The sequence below is a fragment of the Malaclemys terrapin genome, chromosome 7 (assembly GCF_027887155.1).
Source record: "Malaclemys terrapin pileata isolate rMalTer1 chromosome 7, rMalTer1.hap1, whole genome shotgun sequence".
Classification (NCBI taxonomy): domain Eukaryota; kingdom Metazoa; phylum Chordata; order Testudines; family Emydidae; genus Malaclemys; species Malaclemys terrapin.
In genome coordinates this window covers 115802273-115829835 of record NC_071511.1, presented here as the reverse complement: position 1 = coordinate 115829835, position 27563 = coordinate 115802273, and the positions used below count along the sequence as shown (strand labels likewise).

General features: G+C 43.6%; 1 protein-coding gene across 5 annotated transcripts in view; it reads right to left on the bottom strand.

Annotated features, from left to right (window-relative positions):
• Positions 1-27563, bottom strand: part of ABLIM1 (actin binding LIM protein 1) — a 328840-nt gene that overhangs the window by 132316 nt on the left and 168961 nt on the right. For all 5 annotated transcript variants that reach the window (XM_054033290.1, XM_054033291.1, XM_054033293.1 and 2 more), the window contains exons 3-4: positions 22422-22605; positions 18643-18752 (exon numbers count right to left, since the gene is read on the bottom strand). In XM_054033290.1, the coding sequence (XP_053889265.1) occupies positions 18643-18752; positions 22422-22605 (294 nt within the window). The remainder of the gene's footprint in view (positions 1-18642; positions 18753-22421; positions 22606-27563) is intronic.

The following is a 27563-nucleotide window of genomic DNA, read 5'->3' as shown; positions in this document are numbered from 1 at the left end:
GGGTGTGTCTCTCTGTCTGTAATGCTGTCTCCCCTCCCTCCATTCGTGCTGCCTTGTAGAGTGTGAGGCTACATTAACAATGTGTTAACCCCTGGGGGCTCAGCCGAATGCTAGTTCATCATTTAGCAGTAAGGCATTCCCTGGGAAATATCCCACCCTCTTCCACCCTCTAACTTCACCATCTCAACCAAGCTTCACAATCATCATTGCTGTGTACAGTATTAAATTGTGTGTTTAAAATTTATAGTGTGTGTGTGTGTGTGTGTGTGTGTGTGTGTGTGTATATATATAGATAGATAGATAGATAGATAGATTTTGTCTGGTGAAAAAAAATTCTCTGGAACCTAACCCCCACTATTTACATTAATTCTTATGGGGAAATTGGATTCGCTTAACATTGTTTTGCTTAGTCACATTTTTCAGGAACGTAACTACAACATTAAGCGAGGAGTTACTGTACTCCCAACAGGACTCCTGGGGCACTTGAAGGTTGATCACTTTTGCTTTCTTATTCCTGAAAGCTGGCAAAGCACCGTGATAGGAATCTTCCAGATAAACAATTAACCACAGAATAAGGCAATGCCTAACAACTTCTTCTGGTTTTAAAAATGCAAGAATTTCATTAGGACTTTGCATGTTTATTGAACTCACATGGGATACCATTGCGAAAGGTTGAAAATGTGACCAACCTCTACCCGTTTGCCAAGTACCAATTATTATTCATCTGTATGGTACTGACGCCTTTGGGCACTACCAGAATAATAAAACCGTTTGTTTATTTTTAAGAGAGGCTGAGCTGCAAAAGTTCAGAGCAGGATATGGATCTGACCCTTCCCACCAAAACTCAGGATTTTTTGATGTAGGATTTTGATTTGGGTCCAAGTTTAGTGTTGAAGGCATCGATCTTGCAATCAGATCTGCCCACCCACGTCAGAACAAAAGGTGCCAGTTCCCTTTTCACTAAAAGCAAAACAAATCCATGCCAGCAGCCCTGCATTCCTGAGCAATCTTACAATAAAAAGCAGTGTGCACACAATGGAGGGAGCTGAATTTCCTGATGAAAACTGGGATCAGCTTCAAAGAGAATTGTGAATGGCAAGTTGGAAAAAAAAAAGCAATTAAAAAAATTATGAAAAATACCTTGGTAAGGTCCTTTTAACAGATTAAATATGGAAACAAATCATAAATGATGCAGCCTGGTAGCATTGACTTTTAACACAAAAATCGATGTGAACTTAATGATAACCTGTCTTGTTAATAAACTGGTTAATATTTCTTTAAAATGTAAAAGGGACTCCACTGAGTTAAAGATCACGTTGTCTGAACAATTTTGATCTATCATTATAAGTATCACCTCAGATTACTTTAGCCAACAGGGGTAACAAATATTCTTTTTTCCAGTTTGTTTACTTGGTTCATTTGACAGCACTTTGCGGACAATTATTTTCACCATTTCCCCAGTGTAGCAGGTTAGTTTTCCCTGATTGGGTGGGTTTTTCACATAGTAACAACAGGGAAAGGAAAAATATGAAAAGTAATAGGGAAACATGACAGTAAAGTCATCAAATTGGGATGAGATCTCATGGGCAGGTGTAATAGCCGAAAGGAACTTCATGTAACTGATTAGATTTCAAGTGGACAGATTCCCTTTAAATTCTATTGAGTATTTTAGTTGGTGTGCAAACACATGTATACAAATAAACTCCTACAATCCAATGGAGTGTAGGAGTTTTTCCTCTAAACACGCCAGTTGGGAAGGTTAAGAAAAAAGCAACGGTGCTTTGAGGCCTGATAACTTTTTATCAAATCCAGTCTATTCCAGTTGACCACACCAGACATTTATCATAAGCATCACTCCCCTATACACTCACTGTTCCATTTTATAGACCCCCATCCACTTATCTTCTATTTTCATCAGAGACTTTCCAGCCTTTGTATTGTCACCTTAACATCTACTTCTCCCAGCATCACATCTCATTCCCTACTGATACACATGCAGCCTAGTCTTTCACTCCTTAGTATTACTGCTTGCAAAACTCCCACTGCAATCAATCTAACAAATCAGCCTCAGTCCATCTAGTCATTGTCAGCACCTCCCTCTAACAGCAGATTCTCTGCAGAGAAAGCAAAAAGGCTTGATGTAAATAGGCGAGAGAGGGAGACTTGGAAGCTGTCAGGTAAGTGGAGTAAAGAATTCTGGACTCTTCTGCAGGGGCTATGAGGGATATGAAAAGATGTTTATTTTTTCTCCACGGCAGCATCCACAAAGTCCCAGTTGATCGAGCTGTTCTGAGTGATAAACAGCCAGTGAATCAAAGCAGCCTTTTCTCAAAAAGAGAATCAAAATGCTTCTCACTGTGGCAAGTTTCCTAGCTGTGTCTTGGTCAAAATGGATCTGGCTGAGTCCAGACCATCTATCCAAGGACGGTCGGCCTCCATTAAATGCTTTTCTTAGTTGATCTTCACTTTCATTCACTGGAGGTCCCAGAAGAACTTGGAAAGCCTCAGACTGCAGCTTGCACTTTGGAACCATGGCCATCACAAATGGTTCAGTCACCACTGATCACGAGCTACTGTGAGCACATGATGGCTGACACATTTGCCTGTGCAGGCACTACACTATCTTTATCTTCAGTGACTCACTAGTCAGTGCTTCGTGATGCCTCGATTATGAAGGGCTCTTCATGAAAGCAAAAGCTTTGTTTGGCTGCACAGGATTCCAGCTTCCCTTTTAGCTGCCTGGGAAACAAGCTGTTCTTCGCCAAGCATAATCACTTACTCTGCAGTCTGTAATAATCCCCAGCCATGTCACCCAGCTGGAGTCTCCTCTGTTTCTTCTGATGAGTTCTGTGTGTTCCTGACAGGCAGTGAGAGAATGGTGCTCAGAGAATGGTGCTCTTTGCTTTTCTCCAGCCAGTCGAGACACTGACACAGGAAGCCAGCTCTCCAGAAGTGAAGGGTTGAATATTTACCAGGTCTTCAACCACGCAGAACATTCTAGGTGGCCAGGATCCTCTTCTGTCTGAACATAGCTCTGGGAGTTGTCAAAATATTTAGCCACCTGAAATCATTCAGCATTTTCTCCAGCTTAGTACAGATGCTAAACTGTGATCCAGATTTTAGACCCCACACTTGCCCTGTGTTTCAGTGGTATAGTAACCTTGTGATGCTGGCATTGTAAAACAAAGTGGAGAAAAGATGTTGAGTTTAGGACTAGAGATTGCACACATTTTTTTGCTTCTATAGACTGAGTGCATTGCACGCCCCATGGGCTCCTTGCATCCCTCCATCCCCCACTCATTCTCCTTGTGTGACACCCTCCCATCCCCTTCTACTTCAGGGACTCCCACCAACACTCCATATAGCCCCCTCCCCCTATACCGGTGCAGTGTGCACTCCCTCATTCCCTCTTTATCCCAATGCCCCTCTTTTTCCACATATAAGAATGCCTCATTCCCTTCCCCCCAGGGGTCTGTGTATCCCCTTCTCCTCTTCTCCCCCTGCCAGAGGTTCTGTGTGTGTCCCCATTCTTCTCATGCCAGAGGCTTTGTGCACCCCAGTTTCCCCTCCAATACCAGGGTCCCTCATTCTCCACCTGCCAGGGTCTGTGTATTACCTCTTTCTCCCCATTCTGTCCATGCCAGGGGATACGTGTTTATTCTTTTCCCTATGCCCAGGGTTCTGCGTGTGCTCCCATCCCTCCCCCCGTCAACTCCCCACCCCACAAACGTTTTTCTTTCTTTCCTTTCTCTTTCAGGTTGTCAGCATTTTAAAACTCTAGCTATTTGGAGACTGGGCAGAGCTGAGATGGGGGTATTGTTATGTTGGAAGCTGTTAATGGCTGCCATCAACCAGTTCTTTGGTCTATAGCCACCAACAGAGGTGCTAACCAGATGCCAGGGGCTTTTTGTCTCTCTCATTTCCCCCTTTTGGTTCTTCCAATTTTCCCGAAAATCAACAGGGTTCGGGCCATTAACGCCTAGAACTTTCGCTGATATTCTGGAATTGACCAGATGTGACGCTCAAAAGTTATTGTGAAACAGACAGAATGCTAAAGATTTGAGAGTTAGACCCTGCTTTACTTGGCCAATACACCGCATGCAAAATCAGTTCTCCAGATCCTAGGGCATTGTCTACCCTACAAAATTAAGTTGACCTAAGTTAGGTCAACATACAGCCACTGCCATAATTACTGCCGTTGTTCATATCCCCCTCTGTTGGTGGTGCATGACCTCACCAGGGGCGCTTCCACCTATTTAATTGTGTGAGGCATTGTGGGACACTGACAGCTGGACCCCCACCCATGCCCCAAGGCCAACCATCCAAGCTGTCAGCCCCAAGCAGGACTCACAGTTGAAGCCCTTCTGTCCTGGGGATAAACAGCTGGAGCTGTCACTGCTCTGTAGCATAGACCAAGCATAGGTGGTTCGCAGTTGCACTCTGAATTGAATCCAGCATCCTGTAGGATTTCTTAGTAAGTAATGCCACTAGTTGAATAGCATGGTGGATTTGCAGGACAAACTGTATAGCTGTAAACATCTCCCATATCTTAGCTGCCATCATTCAGCCACTGTTTGCAGTGTTGTTGGAGCGGTGTTGGTCCCAGGATATTAGAGAGACAAGGTAGGGGAGGCAATATCTTTTATTGGACCAACTTTTGTTGGTGAAAGAAGACAAACTTTTGAGCTACACAGAGCTCTTCTTCAGGTCAGCTTTGTGTAGTTTGAAAGTGCATCTCTTTCACCAAGAGAAGATGGTCCAATAAAAGATACTACTTCACCCCCTTGTCGCTCTGATCACTCAGCCGTCTCAGCTTCTGCAGCACTCCCAGGCCTGCTAGTCCATGGAACAAAAATATGGGGTTTCTTGAAGCTATGGGAGGAGGCAATGGTTGCAGCAGCTCATGGCCTGGGATACAGCAGACACTGGGCCAGATTCTGCTAATATCCTGCTCCGAAAGCCCATCTGATTTCATGGACCTGCTTGTGGAGTCGGAGACCATTCAGTGCGAGTAAGGTGGGAGAAATCTGAAAACAGCCACAAGCTATACAGCTCTGACATACCCAGTAAATGGGACAACATGTAAAGCCTCAGCATAAAACAGCTGCTGGTTCAGATCCTGTGGGAAGAAACACTTTTACCTGAACATCCTCTGGGCAGCTGTTACACCTTGAAATAATATGAAAATTGGGACTGTTAAAGAGACCAAAGGAAGCAGAGATTCCTAACTTAAGCCTGATTCTCTGTCCTTAATTGACACCCACATACCTATTTATTTTTGCACAAAGGTGCATTAGAATCTGGGTGGCAGAACCAATTTCAGTTTTAACTGAGCATTAGATATTCATTGACCTAAACCCACAAGATCCTTAGGATTGAGGGGACACAGCATCTCAGAAGAGGCACTCAGCACACATAGGATCAGGACCAGAATCTTCCCCACTGAGTATCTACAGTGGCCATTGGTCTCCTTGGCCAGTTAGAGGTGATACAGAAGTCAGCAGCAGGTACTGACAATGCCACTAGTACAATGCTGCACTATATCATCCTTTCTGATCATACTGACTCATTCACACAGGTTCCTGTTTCTGAACAAGTTGCAAACACTGCAAACTAGCCCCTCTGTCTAACACCTACCCCCAGCACAGCAACCTCTGTGTCACCACTTCTGAAGACTATCTTGAGTAAACTTTCATTGTTGTGTTTGGAGAACACTAACCCAAACAGGTCTAATCTCCAGCAGCAGCAACGAGAAACAGGCTTTCTAATCCTGATAACACCAGCAATCCAAGACCTACATTATGCCATGCCTGGAACAACTAATTATCTTTCCCACATGCCCCTGGAGAGACCTTGGGTTCCTGACATACTTTTCCTGAATGTGACAACCGAGCTTCCAATGTTCCCAGAACTGCCACACTCAACTCAGGGGAACCTTTTCCTGGAACTGCACATGTGGAAAGGGGGTGCAAGGACACATGGGGGTATAGGAACCCCTGGGGACAGGGGCAGCTGTGCCTAACTGAATGGGAGAGGCTAGGGGTCAGCCAGTGTCTGCATAGGGGAAGCTCCCTGACAATCCCTCCCCAACCCCCCAAAATACCTGTTTCTTACTTTTCCCTCCCATAACCAACAACCCTCCAAGTTCACACCCAGGTACCTTCTGAGCAATTTACTTCCTTCTCCCTCAGCTCCTCCGTTACCACTGACTCCCCTGAGCCTTTGCTTCTGAGGAGGTGTGGAAAATACGGTTCTGTATTGTAGTTTAAATGAATTATTACTCAGAGTTCTATATTAATATGCCTAGTAAGAAATCTATTTGTCAAAAAACATTTCCTCAAACTTTTTTGTTGTCTGTATTGTTACAGACATACTTGCTGACAGGTATTTTGAAATAAATGACCAAAAATAATTGAAACTGGTGAGATTATATTGTGTTATTTTGACAAATAAAATATGCAGAATGTTGCAGAATTTTAAAATATTGTGTGCAGAATTTTTAATTTTTTGGCACAGAATTCTCCCAGGAGTAATATTCTTTTGACTGGTACTTTGAATAATGTCACCATAGTAAGAGCAAATATGTGTTAATTGTTTGATTAAAGGGCTCAAAGCAGGGTTACATGAACATCAAAGAATTAGGAATATGCAGACTACCATTTTTATGCACTATTCACAATTGTTTCTGGGCCCATTAATATATACTAAAAACAAGTCCGAATATTAGCTAAAAAGACGGACTCCAGTAAACAGATACACCCCTCTGCCAAAAGCCTACGTGAACATCTCAGCTTTGCACTGTGTCTTGAAGATTAACAAACTGGCTCTGTCAGACCAACCCCCTGCCAGAAACCCCCATATGTACAAATCTAGAACTGCTAGCAAAAGCACATCATGTGCCCTCAAATGCGCTGATGATAGATAGGGAGAGAGGCACTATCCAAAGGGTGACATACAGGGCTCTGCAGATCAACATCAATGCCACGGCTTAGACCTGGAAGCGAAAAGAAAGCAAAAGCAGTCTGCAGAGCACTGATGAAACGTGTTCCTCCTGCCTATCAGCCCTGATTTTGCACTTGAGGAAACTGTCAAGTGGTTTTCAAGGATAGCCTTATGTTCAGAATATGGAGATCTGGTCTGGATAGCAGTGATAAGACCCATATCAGCAAGGAAGGACTGCCTGTGCCATGCCTAATGCACACAGACTAAAAGGCATTCCTGGCCAATGAAGCCATTGTCACTACCATTATGCATATACAGGGTATGCGGTACATATGTTGTAAATATACACGTATGCTTATTTTGTAACTATCCTCATTTAGTAACTGCCTCTTTACATACAAAGCACCCAGGAAAAGCAATTCAATTTAACAGATGGTGGTTTCAATTTAGAGCCATAGGGGGAAGAACTTAACATTTGATGGAAGCCACAGACAGCTTCCAAACTAAGCTTGTACATGTGGAGAGAAAGGCTTTGATCCAGACCCCACCTTGCAGCCTGTGTTTACTGAAGTGCTGGACAAGTGGAGGGGGAGAAAATGCCAAATAACCACTGAGCAATCAATCTTCGCTCCACCCCACATTATCTACCTTGGAACACTAGCATCCAGGCTGATGTGAAGGAGCTGTCCGTGGGGTCACTGCCTTTCCTCTATGGCAGCAGTCAGTAGTTCTCAACCTTTTCTGTACCATGACTGATTCTAGATCATTCCCAGGCCCCCTTCCCATCTGCCCGGGATTGGGTCAGGATGCTCCGGTCATTTAGTAATATGGGAAGGGCAAAATGGTCGCAACCCCACACTGTTGAGTTATTGCTCAATATCAGCTATGAGCGCCACACAGCCTTCCAAAGGAAGGGCTACATCCTACGATTCCCCCTTGAAATGGCAAGACAAAAATAAAAAGGAGCAAGGCTTAGCAAAGTGCTTTCATAACTTGGGGTTAGCTCACCGGAAGTAGTAGGGACAACCATGGCCGGCTCTAGGATTTTTGCCGCCCCAAGCAAAAACAATTTTGGCCGCCCTCCCCCCCGCCCCCCGCTTCCCCATTTTTTTCTTACCCCACCCCCAGCCTCACCTCAACTCCGCCCCTTCCCCAAATCCCCAGCCCTGCCTCCTCCCCCCCAGGCTCTCAAGCCTAGGAGGGAGGGAGGGAGAGGGAGAAGCAGCGCATGCGCCGTGGCCACTCGGGGTCTCCCCCTCCCTCCCAGGCTCTCAAACCTGGGAGGGAGGGGGAGATCCCGAGCGGCCGCGGCGTGCGAATCAGCTGTTTCGCGTGCCGCGGCTGCTCGGGATCGCCCCCTCCCTCTCGGGCTTGAGAGCCTGGGAGGGAGGGCGAGCAGCAGCGCGCGAGCGGCAGCAGCGGAGGTGAGTTAGGGCACATTTTTAGGGGCGGCATGGACCACGCCAAAATGCCGCCCCTAAAAATGTGCCGCCCCAAGCACCAGCTTGTTTTGCTGGTGCCTAGAGCCGGCCCTGGGGACAAGTGCACAGCCTGCATACTAGAGGCCAACTAGGGGTCAAAGGCAGAGCTCTGTCTACAAAATGCCATCCTAGGGACGGCCTGTTCGAGCCAGGGATGAAAATACAGAACAGTAGGAAACACCAAGACATTGAGCAGGCAGATGTGTCCCTTGAGCCCGGCATGACTCTGTTGGAGGTAAAGCTGGTTGGAAAACAGGATTCTGAGAGTTCAAAATTTGTTTTTATCCCAAATCAAGATCAAGAGTCAAAATCTCAAAACGTTTTGTGGAATAGAAATTCTGTAACATTTTGATTCAGACACATTTAAACAACCCTATTGAAAACGCTAGTTTTGTAATGTCAAAATATTATAACATGATAAATATATTAAATATATGTAAATGTAAAATATTATAGATCTTTACTAGTATATTAACATCCAGTCCAAACACATTAACATGATGGCAAAATATGAAGCTCTAAGTGAAATGAGAGAGAACAAAATACTATTTCAATTTTCAATCATTTGGAAAAAATTTCTGTCGAAAATGCCATCAGAATCACCACATTGCCAAGAAACGTTTAGATTTCAGCAAAGCAGCATTTTCCAATGGAAAACTGTTCCACTGAAAAGTTTCTGACTAGTTCTAGCTGTAAGGACTCTTACACTCAATTAGAATGCTACGCTGCTTCCTTGTGCATAGGAGTTAGAATTCTAACAATATTGTACACTTCCATAGCATCTCTCATTGCAGAATCTCAATGCATTTTATAACCAGTGATTAAATTAACCTTCACAACAGCTCTGAGAGTTAGTACTCATGTTACCCATTTTGCAGCTCGGTAAACGGAGGCTAATCAATTGATATGTCCATAGTTACGACACAGCAGTGCTGGGAACCAAACCCTGAAAACCAGATTCCTAGTCCTCAGCTCTATCATTGCCAGGAGGGAAGGACCAGAAAGCAGGTTACCAAAAGAATAAAATTAATTAAAGAATTCACATGGTGCAAATGCTTCTAAGACTAGGAAGTGTACTGCAAATCCCCCTAGATTAAGGTACAATTAGAATCATAGGTGTAGCGCACCAAAATCATTTAGATAGATTAACCTGATGATCACCAGAGTGATCTAATAAAACTTCTGCCAAAATTAGTAGTCCAGAGCATGCTGGCTCTTGCCAGAAAGGAAGTTGTGTATGAACTCTGTGTCAGCTCATTAATGCACATGAATTGGTTTAATGTGAAAAGGGAGGTGAAGTTTCAGATTCACTACATTCCTAACATGCAAAGCCACGGAAGGCTACAGGGTTATGAGGACATTACAAGGACAAGTCAGTGACCTGGTGCTGTGGTAAATTAAAGAGGAATATATAGGATTGACTGGTGCCCCTTGTTAAAAATCCAACAGATCCCAAGCTGTATCCTCTCTCTGTACACACACACAATGTTACCTGTGGGTTTGGAAGAGACATAGTTAACTAAGGGCTGGTCTACACTGGGGGAGGGGGGAGGAGGGAAATCGATCTAAGATACGCAACTGCAGCTACAAGAATAGCGTTGCTGAAGTCGATGTATCTTAGATCGACTTACCTCCTGTCCTCACGGCACGGGATTGACGGCCGCGGCTCCCCCATCAACTCCGCTTCTGCCTCTCGCTCTGGTGGAGTTCCGACAGGGAGCGCGTTCGGGGATAGATTTATCGCGTCTATACGAGACGCGATAAATCGATCCCTGATAGATCAATTACTACCCGCCGATCTGACGGGTAGTGAAGACGTATCCTATGAGATTTCTGAGAACCAAAAGGGCCTTGCTCTGCCCTCAGATACAATTTCCACTGACTTTAGTGGGTGTGAGTGCCTATCCTGAGGCAGAATTGGGCCCATTGTCTTATTCTGAGGCATGGCTGTCTGTGTGCCAAGGGTTTGCACAATACTCAAACACTGCAGCTTTTAACACGCATTAGGAAATCAAAGGATATTTCCTTAGAGTGAACTTAAAAAATCAGCCACACAAGTTGGATGTTGTTTAATATCCTTTTTGCTAGCAAAAGTTACTGCAGACCCTTTGCTTGCATATATCATGGCCAATTCTTCCCTTTCAAGTTCTATATTTGTCCTTACAACAAATTTCAAATTGTGAGGAAGTTTCAAGGCTGCTTGCTTTCACAAGTTGAGAAAGAAGCAGAAGGAGCTACATTTTGAAAATCCTGGGGAGAATGTGGCTAAACGCTGAAAAATTCTAGTCGCAGACGTTTTACTGTGGCTACAATTAAAGGGAAATGTTACATTTTGTTCAGACAAGCAACCTGTAAGGGAAGAAACAGCAGTTATGCCTGTGAATAAGCCAACCCATGCATTTTGCTGAGAATATGACAGCTATCTCAATACATAATAAAAGGGAAATTACTTGTGAGATGACACTGACAGCATCAATCAGGTTAAATCCTGGGTATAATGTGTTAAAAATTATAATCAGAAAGTCAGCGTTTAATGGTGACCTACAAATGAAATTTTAATAATTGGACCAGTTCTCTCCTTTTTATTCTTTGTTATGTAGAAATATGACCTGAAAGGGTTTTGTTTTTTTGAGGGGAGGTAGGGTACAAGAGAGGTGATTGATTTTTTCCAGCTTCCATTTAACCTCAGGCATATCAGGTATGTAAAATTATTTGATCCCAGTTTTACTGGAAGACTTGTTGGAGGTCTCATATATAATGGGAGCTCTATCATATCTTATCTAAAGGAACAGGGATGCTGAAACAGTAAATGATGTCCTTTCTCCCAGGTGCTTATTAGATATTGGGGATATTCTTTGTATTACAATAGGGCCTTAAAGACCCAATCAAGGTTCAGAGCACCATCAACCTAGGCACTGTACAGACAGGCAACAAAAAATAAAATCACTGCCCCGGAGAGCTTACATTCTAGGCGTGGGACAGGGACACATACAAATGGGGACAAGCATCAAACAAACAAAAAGAGTAACTGTAATTACCACAGTTGTGCATGCAAGTTGGTTACGTGAGTTGATAACTTCCAATTTTTGGAAATCATGGGCCGTGTCTTGTCTGTATGGGAACATACTTAAACACAGTATCATGTGTTGAATAATAGTAAAATAGTTGTACTGCACCATACACGATATGAAGTAACCCAAATCAGTTTGGCCCTGAAATTCTGGGTGTTCCTTTGAGTGGTATCACTGGGCACTTCAGAATAAAATGGGCACACCATTATATATTTTCCAAAGGCAGAGAATGCCGCTTTAGTGGATTTATGCTCCATTTTCAGGCAAAATCCCCACATTTTTCCAGATGCAAAAGTATGGCCTGGTGAAAGCCTGGTGAAAGCAATCCTTCTGAGCTGTGATTTGGAAAGGGAGTTAGGCTAGTTCTGGGTGTACAGTCCTGTGAAGTCTGGTTTTCATTTGATGTGGAATAGCTCAACAAATTGGGACAATTACCCAGGTCTCCCAAACCCTAATCCCCAAACAATCCTTCCTCTCCATAGAGCTGCATGATCCTGCAACCTCCTCAAAAAACAACACTGAGGCAACAAGCCAGGATTATCCAGACAATACAAAACAAAAACCAACCAAAAAACCCAACACCACACAGTACAGTAGGTCTTCAGAGAAGCCGTGCAATCAACAATTCTACAACAGCACTGTTCATTAGGACTTTGGTGTCAATGGGATCAAAAACTATTGGGGGAAAGAGGCTATCATGTAGCAGATCTGAATAAAACTTGAAAAGCACAATGCTCACTACCAAACATACCAATTACAGCGCTGCCAAAAAGATGCCAGACATCCCCCGCAGCCACGTTGGGGAGACAAGATGAACCAAGATAAACGTATGTATATAGGATTCTAGATAATATACCACCATGAAACAAAAAAGGTCGGGGAAAAGGTGCAGAGGAAAGTGATCAGAAAACTGTATAAAAAACACCTAGACATTGTACAAAATATACACTCAATAATGAACTGGACAGAACTATCCCATTCTTACATATCCACAGGGAAGGTAACTTAGTGTCCTTGGCAAGGGTTTGAACTTTTGAGTCTCCAACAATGCACTTTTAAAATTCCAATTGATGTCCCTACACCCTATCTCCACCCAGAGTTGGCATCTTTAAAATGTAATCATTTCTCATCACATTTGCGATAATAAGCATCTGGCTATATATCCCCTCACCTTTGTAGATCACTTCACATTTATCAAGTTGTCAAATGAAACAAAGTTAAGGTAGCAAAACACAATCCATTACATTTTCAGAGCTCACAATCCATTACATTTTCAGAGCTATTTGCAGGCATTTACCTCAGATTGTCTGTTAACATCAATAAGAATAATTCACCACCTAGGGTTTGGGGTATTTAGGGGGTTGGCGTGCCTACATTACGAATGACGACTACTAGGACTTTGCTGCTGTACTTCAAGAGAGGAGGAGGTCCAAGGAAACCAGAAGAAAGAGGTACAGACTGAAACAGCTCTTTTTAAAAAAAAGCCTTTCTTGTTAGAGATAATGTGTTTGGAGTTGAGGAAATACATCAAGCATGTAAAAGGGGTAAGGTTGCAGTAGGGCCCCAGGTAATTTCAGAGAAAATCAAGAGATGAATTATTCAGTAGCTTTTCCTTCTGATTTCCACTGACATTGCATTAGAAACGGTTGCAGTAATATTAGGGTTATGTTTTTAAAGAGAATTAACTCTTGTATATAAAGACATTTGCTTTCCCTTGAAACTTTCCAAGAAAAGCTGTCAACTTGCCTTTCATTTGTCCGAACTTTGAAGTAACACCGATGAGCAAACTGCATGTTAATATCAATGTAAACAAACAAAAAAAAAAACTCTAGTGGGAACTACTCTGGCCTGTAAGGGGTTAATAGAGCCATAGGAAGGCTGTGCAGGAAGCAGCCAATAGAAGAGGGGCTGCGAGGAGCAGCCAATCAGAGCCCAACAGGCCCATATAAGAAGAGCCGCAGGGCAGAGCAGCATCAGTTCCTCCCTGGAGCTCAAGGAGGGAGAACTGGGTGCCTTGCAGGTGGATAGAAGCTAGCACCCTGGACAGAGCAGTGCTGGGCAGAAACAGGGGAGCTCCTGGCTGGCTGCTAGGACTAGATGTTGAGGCCCTGAGGTAAGGGTGAAGAAGGTGCTGGGGCCATGGGGAAGTGTCCCAGGGAAATGTACTGAGTTAGAGGTGACACAGCAAGTGGTTGCCATCTACAGTGTCCCTGGGCCAGGACCTGGAGTAGTGAGCAGGCCCAGGTCCCCCCCTACTCGCCACTGGGAAAGTAGCTGGACCATTGACTGCAGGGCCCCCGAAAGGGGGGAGCACAGAACATGACACAGGTGGAAGGCTGTGTCTTGAAGATGATACCGCAGTCTTTGGAGTGATGTGGGTCCAGGAACAGATGTGATGGTAGCTGAGGCACCATCAGGAGAGTGTGTATTGATGGGCAGAGCTAATCCCCAAGACGGCTAGCAGGAGGCACCAGTGTGCTGAGTGGATTGACATCAGGCAGTCAACCCTGACTTTCAGCCTACCACATTCCTCCACCCCCCACCTTTACTTTCTTTGAAATAAGCTTCCTCATTAATCTACTTAAGAGTAACTAGGGGAAATTGACCACAGTACATGACATAAAACAGACACATTCAAAGAATGAGATTCTCTTCTGAATGGAATTGCATTACAAACATTACTGAAAAGAAGGGAAAAGAAATCAGGAAAGATTGATGACTGACTGACTCTGCCTGCAGGAGCGAGTGGAGGAGATCTGGAATATTTTACACTAGTTACAATTTACCCATTGGTGCCGGCAAGATCTCTCAGCTTTTAAGTCTACTATGCCACAGAGTTGAAGTGACACCTGGCATAGCTTGGAAGAAATACATTAAGAGGACTCTTCATTAGACTCTCTGAGCCTTATGAACACATCCTGCACCCACCTTTATTTTTCTCTTTTTGGTAAAACTTTGCACTGAAATGACCAAAAACTCTAGAAATTATAACTGTATCTAGTCCATTCACAAAATCACAAGACACACACAGGTTTCCAAGCAGCACATTAAAGCTCTTAGAGGCTCTTTTACTGTGGTTTTATAGCACCTAACACAGTGGGACCCCACCTCTCATCAGGACCTCTAGGCGCAAGCATAACACAAAATTCCTATTGTCTGTGGTCTCTCTTAGAATGCAGAAAATCATAAAAACGTAGAACTAGAAGGGACCTCAATAAGTCATCTAGTCCAGTCACCTGCACGGCGGCAGAATGAAGCAGACTATCCCTGACAGGTGATGGTCTAACCTTAAAAATCTCCAATGACAGAAATGACTCCCTAGGTAATTTGTTCCAGTGCTTAACTACCCGTACAGTTGGGAAGCTTTTCCTAATGTCTAACCTAAATCTCCCTTGCTTCTTGTCCTATCCTAAGCGGTTAAGGAGAACAACTGATCACCCTCCTCTTTATAACAGCCTTTTATGTAATTAAACTATTATCATGTCCACTCTCAGTCTTCTCCAGACTAGCCAACCCCAATTTTTTCCAATCTTTCCTTGTAGGTCATGTTTTCTAGACCTTTAATCATTTTTGTTGCTTTCCTCTGGATTTTCTCCAATTTGTTCACATCTTTCCCAAAGTGCAGTGCCCAGAACAGGACACAGTACTCCAGCTGAGGCCTTATCAACACTCCTGCAAATACATCCCAGAATGATCACTTTTTTACAACAGAATTACATTGACTCATATTCAGTTTATGATCGGTTAAAACCCCCCAGATCCTTTTTTGCAGTACTCCTTCCTAGGCAGTCCTTTCCCATTTTGTATTTGTACAATTGATCATTCCTTTCAAATTTTAGCACTTTGCACTTGTCCTTACTGAATTTCACCCTATTTAAGTTAGACCATTTCTCCAGTTTGTCAAGATCATTCTTTATTTTAAATCTGTCCTCCAAAGCGCGTGCAACCCCTCCCAGCTTGGTATCATCTGCAAACTAAGAGTACTGTACTCTTTATGCCATTATCATTTATGAAGACATTGAACAGAACCGACCCACGACAGATCCCTGTGGGATCCCACTCGATATGCCCTTCCAGCTCGATTGTGAACCATTGATAACTACTCTCAGGACACTTTTCCAGCCAGCTGTACACCCACCTTAGAGCAGGTTAGTCTAGGCTAGATTTCTCTACATTGTATATGAGAAGGTCATGCAAGATAGTATCAAAAGCCTTACTAAAGTCAACATATGCCACATCTACTGCTTCCCGCTATACAAAATGCTTGCTACCCTGCCAAAGAAGGATATTAGGATATTTGACATGATTTGACATCTGTTAGTTATCACCTTATTTTCTTCTTCTAGGTGCTTACCAATTGATTGTTCAATTATGTGCTCCACTACCTTTCCAGTTAAGCCTACTGGTCTATAATTTCCTGGGGTTGTCCTTATTTCCATTTTTATAAATAGGCACTCTATTTGCCCTTTTCCAATCCTCTGGTATCTCTCCCATCTTCCATGAGTCTCAAAGATAATTGCTAATGGCTCAGAGACCTCTTCAGCCAGTTCCTTAAGTATTCTAGGATGTATTTCATCAGGCCCTGCTGACTTGAAAACACTTATCTTGTCTAAGTAATTCTTAACTTGGTCTTTTCCTATTTGAGACTGAGATCCTACTCCATTTACACTGATGTTCAGGACATTAGTTGTCAAATCCTTGTTAACTTTTTGATGAAAACTGAAACAAAAAAAGGCATTTAACACTTCAACCATTGCTGCGTTTTCTGTTATTGCCTTCCCCCCCTCACTGAGTAGTGGGCCTATCCTGTCCTTGGTCTTCCTCTTGCTTCTCACATATTTGAAAAATGCTTTCCCTAGCTAGTTTAATCACCTTTGTGCCTTGGCCTTTCTAATTTTGTCCCTATGTGCTCGTGTTGGTTTTTCACATTCATCCTGTGTAATTTGACCTAGCTTCCACTTTTTGTATGACTCTTTTTTGAGTTTCAGGTCACTGAGGATCTCTTGGTTAAGCCAGGGTGGCCTCTTATCATACTTTTTATCTTTCCTACACATCAGTGTAGTTTGCTCTTTTACTCTCAATGTCTCTTTAAAAAACTGTCACCTCTCCAGAACTCTCTTTTCCCTTAGGCTTGCTTCCCATGGGATCTTACCTATCAATTCTCTGAGTTTCCTAAAATCTGCCTCCTGGAAGTCCATTGCCTTTATTCTGCTGTTTTTCCTCCTGCCATTCCTTAGAATCATTAACTCTATCATTTCACGAAGCATTAAAACTAGCAGAAAGTTTCTATACTAGATTACAGGAACCAATGTAAACATTTTTTTCTGAAATAAAAGCCATTAATATCTCCCTCCCCCAAACATAGAATATCTAGCTTTTTTGTTGGTACAGACTGATCTATAACTCTGTCACGGAGGTCATGGAAGTCACAGAATCGGAGACTTTCCAGGACGGCTGTGACTTATGCAGCAGCCAGTGTGGCTAGGGCAGTCTCGGGCCACCGCAGCCCCCCAGCAGCAGAAGGAGTTTGGGTGTGGGAGGGAGCCCAGGGCTGGGGCGTGGGTAGGGGTGAGCGTTCTGGGCGTGCTTACCTTGGGGGGGGGCTCCCCAGAAGCGGTGACGTGTCCCACGGCTTCTAGGCAGAGGCCTGGCGCTCGGGGCAGCGCACGAAGCCTCCTTGTCCGTACCTCCGCCTGGGAGCTGAGGGACACGTCACCGCTTCCAGGGAGCCACACGGTCCGGAGTTAGGTAGGGAGCCTGCCAGCCCCGCCAAACCCCCTTCCCCCAGTAGCAGCTTGTATGTTCATAGAGGACTATCCTCCCTAACAGACAATAATTCAAGGAGTTAGATCCCAGCATGGATCTCTTAGATCCCAGGTCATCCCCATGTACCTCTGGGATATTTACATTAGTTCATAAGGCTTCAGAAGTGTGTCTGGTATTAAAATACCAGATTGTCCCTTAGATCTCATAACAGCCCTAAAGATAACTATATTCTCCCCAACTGATTTGGTCCCTGCACTTACATTTTATAAGATGACTCACTTCCAAGGCATTTCATGACACTGGGGAGAGAGTATATCTAGTAGTTAGAGACAGACAAGGAGTAGAGAGACCAGGTTTTCATTTCCCACTTCAGTAAGTGACTGAGATCTCAGTCAAGTCACATAACATCTGAGCCTCTGTTTACTCATCAACAGAATAGGGATACAAGCCAGATTTACACTTACATAGCACCTTTCAGCCTAGGATCTCAAAGCATTTACCACTCTTCCCCCAAAATATGGAGCAGTTTTCCTCGCACAGGCCCAATACAGGCAGGGAAGTGGTAAAAGCATCATCACTTGGGATTTAAAACTAGACTGGATCAGCCACTAAAGAATGTGCTGCAGGGAACAACACTGCATTCTCAAGGGAGGAATTGGAGCATTTAAAAGGTTTTTCCATCTCTAACTTGGATGATGCCCATGGATAAAAATCATTGTTGCCCTGTAATATATTGTGGATGGGTGAACTTTTATTTGCTTTAAAAAGCATTCAAATACAGGAGTAAAGCACATACATTCTCCAATCCCCTTATATTCCCCCACCCCCTCCCCCAAGCCTTTATAAAAATATCTCTTGAGATTTTGTTCACATAAGTATCATTGTACTGGAGGCATGATTCAGACAATCATGGTGGCGCTATTTTTAGAAGATAATGTAATTACATTAAATGTTACATTCTTGCCTCTAATCTGTATTTCCCCTGACACCACCCTCTTCTGAAATGGAACACTTAACCCTGTGCAATCACACATGGGAAAAAACTATGACCAACATATTCTGAAATGTCCTCTTCATCATTAATAGCCCGTTTGGTGCATATAAAAGAACACTGACTGTTTCTTTCAGAACAGCTTCAGATAGAGGTTGTGGTGACTCAGTTTGGATTGTAACTTGTCAATGTGTGTTTGCCACCCATAGTAACACAGGTCTTTCTAGGGCCCTTGCTCAGAAGTAATGGGTTCCTAGAAATCAGAACTTAACCACAATCCTCACAACAAATAAGGATCAACCAAGTTGATTTCAAAACAACTAAAACACATGGCAAACTTTTGAGGCTCCTGGACATATGAGAAGCTTAGGAAAGACTATGGCATACTTACTGCTTGAGCTGGAGATCTCTTTTGGACTGGATGCCATTGGCTGAGCACACATTTGACAGAGACAATCCCTTCCATTGAAGGTAACCCGGTCTCCTGGTGGAAACGGGCGTCTGGAGAGGGAAAGAGAAAAGTGAGTTTTATTCAAGGTTAATCCAGCAATTTCATTCTCTTCCCCATCTCCTGAGCCTGCCGCCTTCCTCTGGTGCAAATCAATATCTTACAGACACTACGTCTGAAATGCAGCCATGGCAAAGTCAGGCAGCTGGGTGAAAGCCAAAGGTTTCTCAATTGTGAGGAGAGCAGAGATTAGACTGGCTGGTATTTTGGTTTCCTAAAGATATCAGATGCACAGTATCTAAAGAGAAGCAGACAGCAGAGTTCACTTAGACTCAACAGCGACAGCAACGATAGGCTCAGCATGTCACTAATGGTACCCAAAAATAGTGAGGAGCAGGCAAAAGGTGGATGGACGGCTCACAGAGCTGGGTGAAGAAATATACAGTTGTTCAACTCAAAGGTTCACCAAACTGGGCTAGGTTCAGTGACTGACAGTCAGAACTATGACTACAGTGGTCCACACGAAATGAGTTGGTGGCTATATTCCAGTACCTAGAACTTTAAACAGGTACCCACATTACAAAGCCACCCCCACTGTGTCAGTAGAGGACAAGGGCCCAAAAGCAAGGTTGAGGTTTACTGGTGGGGCATCAGGAAAGAAGCTTGCAGTGCTGCTGAACCTTGTGGTACCCATTCTGTGGCTAAATAGAAGATTTCTGCCTCTACAGTTGTTAAATCCAGCACTTTACACCAGTTCACTAAAATTAGGCAGAAATTCTCAAACTCCAAGTCTTCCAAAAAGGCGCATGGCTTTAATTTTCTGCTACACGCTGCCTGCATCTCAACCCACCCAGAAGTATATTAGCAGGAGAAGTGTCCTTAATAAATCAGCATCAGTTTCTTTTTGCAAAACAAACAAACAGTTAAACATCACGGATGACAAGTCTTTTATTAGTTCCACACAAGTCGATGGGCTACATTTTATAGACATGTTTCAGAACATCATTTGCTTTTACTGTATTTAGGAAATATTCCTGTAACATACATGGGATATGAATTCTCAGTGCAGTGCCAGTCCATACATATTGTTATTTTTAAAAATAATGACTAAAACACTTCGATCAGGACTTGAAAACTTGACCAGACACCTACTTGCCACTGGACTACATTTACTAGTCCAAGGCAGCTATGAAAGACAAGTGTGGTAATTCAGAAGCCCTGCCATCCCCCTGATACAGATACAGAGTCCTCACTTGAACCCTGCTTAATGGCTCCCTCTTTCATATCAACCTCTAGGTATCAGATAAATCCCCGCCTCTAGCTGGTGGAAGGGAGGAGCCTCTCCCCATTCCAGAGCTTCCTGGCTGCTGGAGAACTTCACTGCTGAACTCCTCAGCAGGGCTACTGGCTGCTACAAGCAGGAGCTATTGTAAGTCAGCCTAGACACTTTATTTTGGCTTCTCCCCTCCGTGAAATCCTGTGCCTGTCTTTGCTGCTGCTCAGAGCACAAGATGGGATGCTGTCACTGCGATCTACATGCTTCTGACTAACAGAAGTGAAACTGACTGTCATCTTGTTAATTTCAGTCTGTTTCTGCTGGTAAAACTATAAGCAGCAGCCACGGCACCTCAACTGTCTGCAAGCTCAAAAAGGTACCACACTCCATCAGTTTACTTCTGGCTCATTTTGGAAGATTATTTTCACAATCATCAAGTCTGGAAGATTTATTTCTTCTCATTTTTGCTTTTTAATGAAAGCTTAGACTTCTCAGCAACAGATAGCTTAGGTCCATCCCGACGCTGACCAGGAAAAAACAAAATGATGTGGATCAAAATATTTCTTCAGTTATGCTGATCTCTACTTGGGCTGAATAGACAAGTAGTATTTAATCTCTGTTGGAACTGTTCCAATGAAATAGCCTACAAGCATATATCTACAAGTTGCCCCAGAACCTCCAACGTTCAGGGATAATATCCTAATGAGAGTTAAAATCATATAAAAAAAGTTCCAGCTTCTTAAACTTTCCACACCCAAGATGACTATTGGCTATTAGTGGCTGCCTTCTTTCTTCATACTCAGCAGACATCCAATATGCAAAGAGGCCAAAATGGTTTTATTCAGTTTCTCTTGGTCACTGGCAGAACAGAATGAAATAAACATGGATCTGAAACCTAATGGAAGTAGCATCTTCTGAAACAGTAATCTATAGTGTGGAAAACAGGGAATTATGATTATATTATTTGCATTGTGATATCATTGAGAGGCATCAAGCAAGGATCAAGCACCCATGGGGCCAGGAGCTGGTAACATATAACAGAAGGCAATTCCCACCCCAAAGAACTTACAATCCAAGTATAAGATGAGACAACGGGTGGATACAGCAGACGGGGTGACGGGGGGAGCACAGAGTAACAGTGGGACAGTTATTAATACACTAAGCATCATACACAGCACACCAGCTGGCTAGCCATTGAAATGTGGGAATCTTTTCCAAGTCACACCAAAAGCAAACTGTAATTATAGACCACAACTTAGGTCTTGAAGATGTTAGAACTCCATCATGGGAGCTGATCTCTGATTGAAGCCTCTAATCACTACCACTATGCCAATAGTTACAATGAAATTTTATTCTCCGTACCATATACTACTGTTTCAGAAGATGCTACTCCTGTTACATTTGGGATCAATTCCTTCTTTCGTTGGGTCCTTCCAGTGACTACAATAAATTCAATAAAATCACTTTGACCTTTGCATATTGGATGCCCGATAATACCAAGTACTCAAACCAAAAAGACTGGAACGCTCCTTCTTCACTTTCTTTTCTGTATTTTGTTTGGGATTTAAAGAAAAAAGAAGTGAAATGCTGATGCTTTGTTTAAATTTCTAAGCCATATTATTCCATTCACAGAAAGAGTGTTTCTTTGACTTAAACCAATGACAATATTAGTTGACCAGCTGCCTGGCTGAAAAAGAGCATTAAACTATGTCAGAGTGTCTGGGTTGGGAGCAACTGCAGGCCAGCTGAGGTAATATTTCCAGTCCCCAGCAAGAAGAGTAAGCCCAAATCCTGAGAACATTTAAGCACAAGTAATTTGACCCACACAAGTATTCCCATAGATTCATGTGAATAAAATTAGCTTGTGTTTTAGTGACCCCCACTCTAGAGCTCCACCTAGTGACCACAGGGGAGTGTAGCAGGTGTGAAGGGGAAGAGGGACAGAGACATTGGAACAAGACTGGGAGCCTGGGGCCCTGATCAAGAAGAGCTCTTTTTGTAGCTGCCTAAGAGTCACTAGAGCTCTGAGACAGGAAAGGGCGGACTAAGTTGGAACTAAGTAAGTACCCAACCCTGAGACAAGATTCCTTATTTTAAAATGTGGCCCTTAAAAGCTTCTGGTTCTGAGTTCAGCCAAATGTGAAACCCAGTATCGAAATGCCCTTTATAACCTATCCCACATAAAGCTGGATGTTAAATTCCTTCCTGTTGGACAGCAGCAGTGTAGAGAGGGTACAGGGCATTATACCTAGCAGCACAGCTTTGCTGGTAGATGCTTTTCAGATAAGCTAATGGGCATTCTGAACTCCCTAAAGTTCAGGTGACAACAAATCATTCCCAATCAAGCACCTTCTAATAGAAAAAACGTCTTTAAAACTGCATGCTGTGGCGATGCAGATCTCCCTGTGTTTCGTGTGATAGGGTTAACAGCACAGAAAGGACTCACTTGCAAACAGTGCAGGCAAAGCAGTTCGGATGGTAGGTTTTTCCCAGAGCTGTCACTACTTCTCCTTCCACGAATTCCCCACAGCCATTGCAGCGGGTTCCATACATGCGCTGGTAATCCACAGAGCAGAGGTATTCCCCGTTCTTAATGAAAAAACCTCCTTGGGCCAGGTCACAGCCACACACTGGAAAAGCAAAACAAGCACAAATCAATTACAAGACAAATCAGGCTGGCGGGTTGGAAATATATAGCTATACAAATAGCATCCTCCCCCATATGCTTTAGGAGATCTGGGTTATGTCACAAACGAGATGAGTTTGGTAGTCTCAGTCCCCTCTATAACAGAGCTGTGTCTTCAGCCCAGCACATCACATGGTGAATGACTGACATTCTCTGGCTACAAGAGGTTGTTCACTGGCATAGAGATCTACGGAAGCCTGCAGAGCGACAGTTTGGGGGGGGGACCCTAGCCACTGTCATGAGTCTGTCAGTAACATGCACATTACAGTTCACCAGAGCTGCAAAGAAAAACAGTTAAGAAAAATAAAATTGGAGAGTCTAGATTATGTATTGTTAAAGGATGTAGTAGAAGATACTGGCAGCAAAGGAACTGGCTTCACGTCCAGCAATTACTAAGGGCCATGCTTTATTGCAAGTTTCTGCAAACACTCACCCATGCAATACACTCTGCGATTATCATATCTAATCCAATTTTAAGAAATTGCAGATTCTGTGCAGATTGCCCTGTCCGAGGGAATGTGTCCTTGGAAGCCACTACAATGCCAGCACAGAGGTCTACAGGATTTAGAGTTATAGTGATTGCCCTTTTTATTAAAGAAAACAAAATCCTGAAGGCAGATCCTTTGAGTGAAACTGCTCCTAGTTGAATTCCAGTGAATGCACACACAATATCATCTAGCAAATGCCTTATGGACAGTTTTAACTGAGGCTACACCCCTTTTGCTTCCCAGTTCTGATGATGTGCATGGTGCAGGCCTCACAGGCAGGAGACTGCATGGAAATACAGGGCTGGAAAAATTGCTCCAAGCTAGGAAAGGTTGCAAGTGCTTTGGAAAATAAGATTAAAATTCAAAATGATCTGGAGAAACTGGAGAAATGATCTGAAATAAATAGGATGAAATTCAATAAGGACAAATGCAAAGTACTCCACTTAGGAAGAAACAACCAGTTGCACACATACAAAATGGGAAATGACTGCCTAGGAAGGAGTATTGCGGAAAGGGATCTGGGGGTCATAGCGGTTCACAAGCTAAATGTGAGACAACAGTGTAACGCTGTTGCAAAAAAAGTTAACATCATTCTGTGATGTGTTAGCAGGTGTCTTGTTTACAACACTCAAGAAGTAATTCTCTCGCTCTACTCCGTGCTGATTAGGCCTCAACTGGAGTATTGTGTCGAGTTCTGAGTGCCACATTTCAGAAAAGATGTGGACAAACTGGAGAGGATCCAGAGAAGATCAACAAAAATGATTAAAGGTCTAGAAAACATGACCTGTGAGGGAAGACTGAAAAAATTGGGTTTCTTTAGCCTGGAAAAGAGAAGACTGAGGGGGGACATAACAGTTTTCAACTACGTAAAAAAATGTTACAAGGAAGAGGGAGAAAAATTGTTTTTCTTAACCTTTTGAGGATAGGACAAGAAGCAACAGGCTTAAATTGCAGCAAGGGAGCTTTAGGTTGGACATTAGGAAAAAGTTCTTAACTGTCAGGGTGATTAAGCACTGAAATAAATTGCCTAAGGAGATTGTGGAATCTCCGGACCAGCATTGGAGATTTTTAAGAGCAGGTTAGACAAACACCTGTTGGGGTGGTCTAGATAATACTTAGTCCTGCCATGAGTGCAGGGGAATAGACTAGATGACCTCTCGAGGTCCCTCCCAGTCCTATGATTCTATGAAAAAATGACTAATCCTGCCGCTGAACTGGTGGTCTGTGTCGATGTGCAAGCCTCGGAGATCCTGTCAGACAGGGCATCATAAGGCACGGAGGCCTCTTCCTACCCATGTAACACCACGCTGAGAACAGTAAAATCCTAGAAGAGAAACAGCAAATTTGAGCAAGGTGTTTGGTCGAGAGTTAGGTACACTCTCAGTCACTGCACCCAAGGACCTGTTCTTTCCACCTCCAAGAGAGGCATTCCAGGCTCCAGTGGACAGGGCCTGCAGAGCAGCGATTGTGTACAGAGCAAAGCCCTTTCATGAAGGGAATGGTTAGAACGTGGGACTGGAGTCTGAATTTCTGTTATAAACAGTCATACCCAGCTCTTGTGTAGTGCTTTTCATCAGCGGAGCTCAAAGTGTTTTACAAATGAAGTATTATCCCTATTTTACCTGTGGGGAAACTGAGGCACAAAGATGAAGTGACCTGCCCAAGGTCACCCAGCTGGCTAGTAGTAGAGCCAGTCCAGTGCTCTAGCCACTAGGCCACAACTGACTAGCTCTTCTCTCTGTTGCATTGTACATCCTTCGGTAAGTCAACTTCTCACTAAGCCTCAGTTTCCTCACCCAATTCAAGGGGAGCTAACACCTCCCTGCCTTCCAGGGGGGTTGTGAAGTTTCACTGACTGGTTTGTAAAGCACTCAGATCCCTGTCTGAAATGTGCTGTACAAGCAGTAATAATTTTTCCATGCAACAACAATGGAAGTTGCTGGAATTATTTGGAAGTTGCTGGAATTATTTAGCAGAAAAATAATGCAGATGCAGTCAGCAAGATAGCTTCCTCAAGGAATACAGTATACAGAAGGAAACCAAAAGCTAAATCAACAGGGGCAGGGAGGAAAATTCCCCACAACACCTGGGTCTGGGGTCTGACTTCCCAAAGTCATTCTCCCAGCTCCGTATGCCAACTTATAGTCCTGCCCCCAGCCACCTGTGCAAGAGGAACAGGAAGAAGCAGAGCAGAGGCTAACCCCTTCTGGACTGGTGGTTAGATAATGCCTCCTACCACAGGCCACACACAGCATCTCTCCGGACTGGTCTCCGATTTCACTGAAAAGCCATCAGCCAGAACATAACGTCTCGTCTGAAGTCCTGGCTCCAATACCTTAAAATACCGATATCGGCTTGGATGGCTAAAGCTGATATCTGATTATGCAACCATCCTCTTGGGTCATATAAAGAACACTAGAAAATGCTCCCGTCTCCTTTTTTCCTTAATCTAGCTGTGAAGCTGCAGTACAGTGTTGCGGGCCTGGAGCTACAAAAAGAATGTGGGGGGAAGGGGGAGGGGAGCAACCATGGTAGGTCATATTTAGACCCTCTTACCCTTGACAGTGTCTCTTTAAGCCTACTCATCAGGCCCATGCCGTTCATGGGGGGAGCTAGTGGTTTCAATTTCTCAAAGGTACAGTCAGTAACTAGCCCCAGCCAGACAGTGAAGCCAGCTTACACAAGCCATGCACCCGCAGCCCAAGCATCCCACCCTTCTCCCATTCACTCGTCCAAGGTAGACTTGGCCTGTATCAAGGAATGCAGGAGGAAAAGACACCGCTCTAAAAATAGAACAGATTTTATTATTTAATGTACTAGCGCAGTCTGGCAGGAATGATCTCTTTGTAAGTGCATGTCCCATTAAAGAGGCTTTCTTGGCTGGCTGGTGTTTCCGTCTGAAAGAATGAATATCTTAGAAATGTTCTCTGGTTTAGGTTAAGGCCCCTCCTCCCGCCACACACACCAGCAGATAAGACTGGGTCACTCTTCCGTCATCGCATAAACTTCTTCCCACTGCTTAAAACACTTAGCTCTACTTTCCTCTGGGCTTTGAAGCTATTGGGTGGCTGGGTGCTAAACCTTTGGTACAGGGAGAAAATAGTGGTGCAGATGGAATTTCATCATGTCAGACCCTTGTCAATATGGGAGAGACTAGGCAATCATAGCCCAGGAAGTTCTGATGGGCTGAATCACAGTTTGCTCAGCCATACTGTACTTCCTATACAGTTCATAGATTCATAGATTCTAAGCCTGGAAGGGACCTCGAGAGGTCATCGAGTCCAGTCCCCTGCCCGCATGGCAGGACCAAATACTGTCTAGACCATCCCTGATAGACATTTATCTAACCTACTCTTAAATATCTCCAGAGATGGAGATTCCACAACCTCCCTAGGCAATTTATTCCAGTGTTTAACCACCCTGACAGTTAGGAACTTTTTCCTAATGTCCAACCTAGACCTCCTTTGCTGCAGTTTAAGCCCATTGCTTCTTGTTCTATCCTTAGAGGCTAAGGTGAACAAGTTTTCTCCCTCCTCCTTATGACACCCTTTTAGATACCTGAAAACTGCTATCATGTCTCCTCTCAGTCTTCTCTTTTCCAAACTAAACAAACCCAATTCTTTCAGCCTTCCTTCATAGGTCATGTTCTCAAGACCTTTAATCATTCTTGTTGCTCTTCTCTGGACCCTTTCCAATTTCTCCACATCTTTCTTGTAATGCGGTGCCCAGAACTGGACACAATACTCCAGCTGAGGCCTAACCAGAGCAGAGTAGAGCGGAAGAATGACTTCTCATGTCTTGCTCACAACACACCTGTTAATACATCCCAGAATCATGTTAGCTTTTTTTGCAACAGCATCACACTGTTGACTCATATTTAGCTTGTGGTCCACTATAACCCCTAGATCCCTTTCTGCCGTACTCCTTCCTAGACAGTCTCTTCCCATTCTGTATGTGTGAAACTGATTTTTTCTTCCTAAGTGGAGCACTTTGCATTTGTCTTTGTTAAACTTCATCCTGTTTAACTCAGACCATTTCTCCAATTTGTCCAGATCATTTTGAATTATGACCCTGTCCTCCAAAGCAGTTGCAATCCCTCCCAGTTTGGTATCATCCGCAAACTTAATAAGCGTACTTTCTATGCCAATATCTAAGTCGTTAATGAAGATATTGAACGGAGCCGGTCCCAAAACAGACCCCTGCAGAACCCCACTCGTTATGCCTTTTCAGCAGGATTGGGAATCATTAATAACAACTCTCTGAGTACGGTTATCCAGCCAGTTATGCACCCACCTTATAGTAGCCCCATCTAAATTGTATTTGCCTAGTTTATCGATAAGAATATCATGCGAGACCGTATCAAATGCCTTACTAAAGTCTAGGTATACCACATCCACAGCTTCTCCCTTATCCA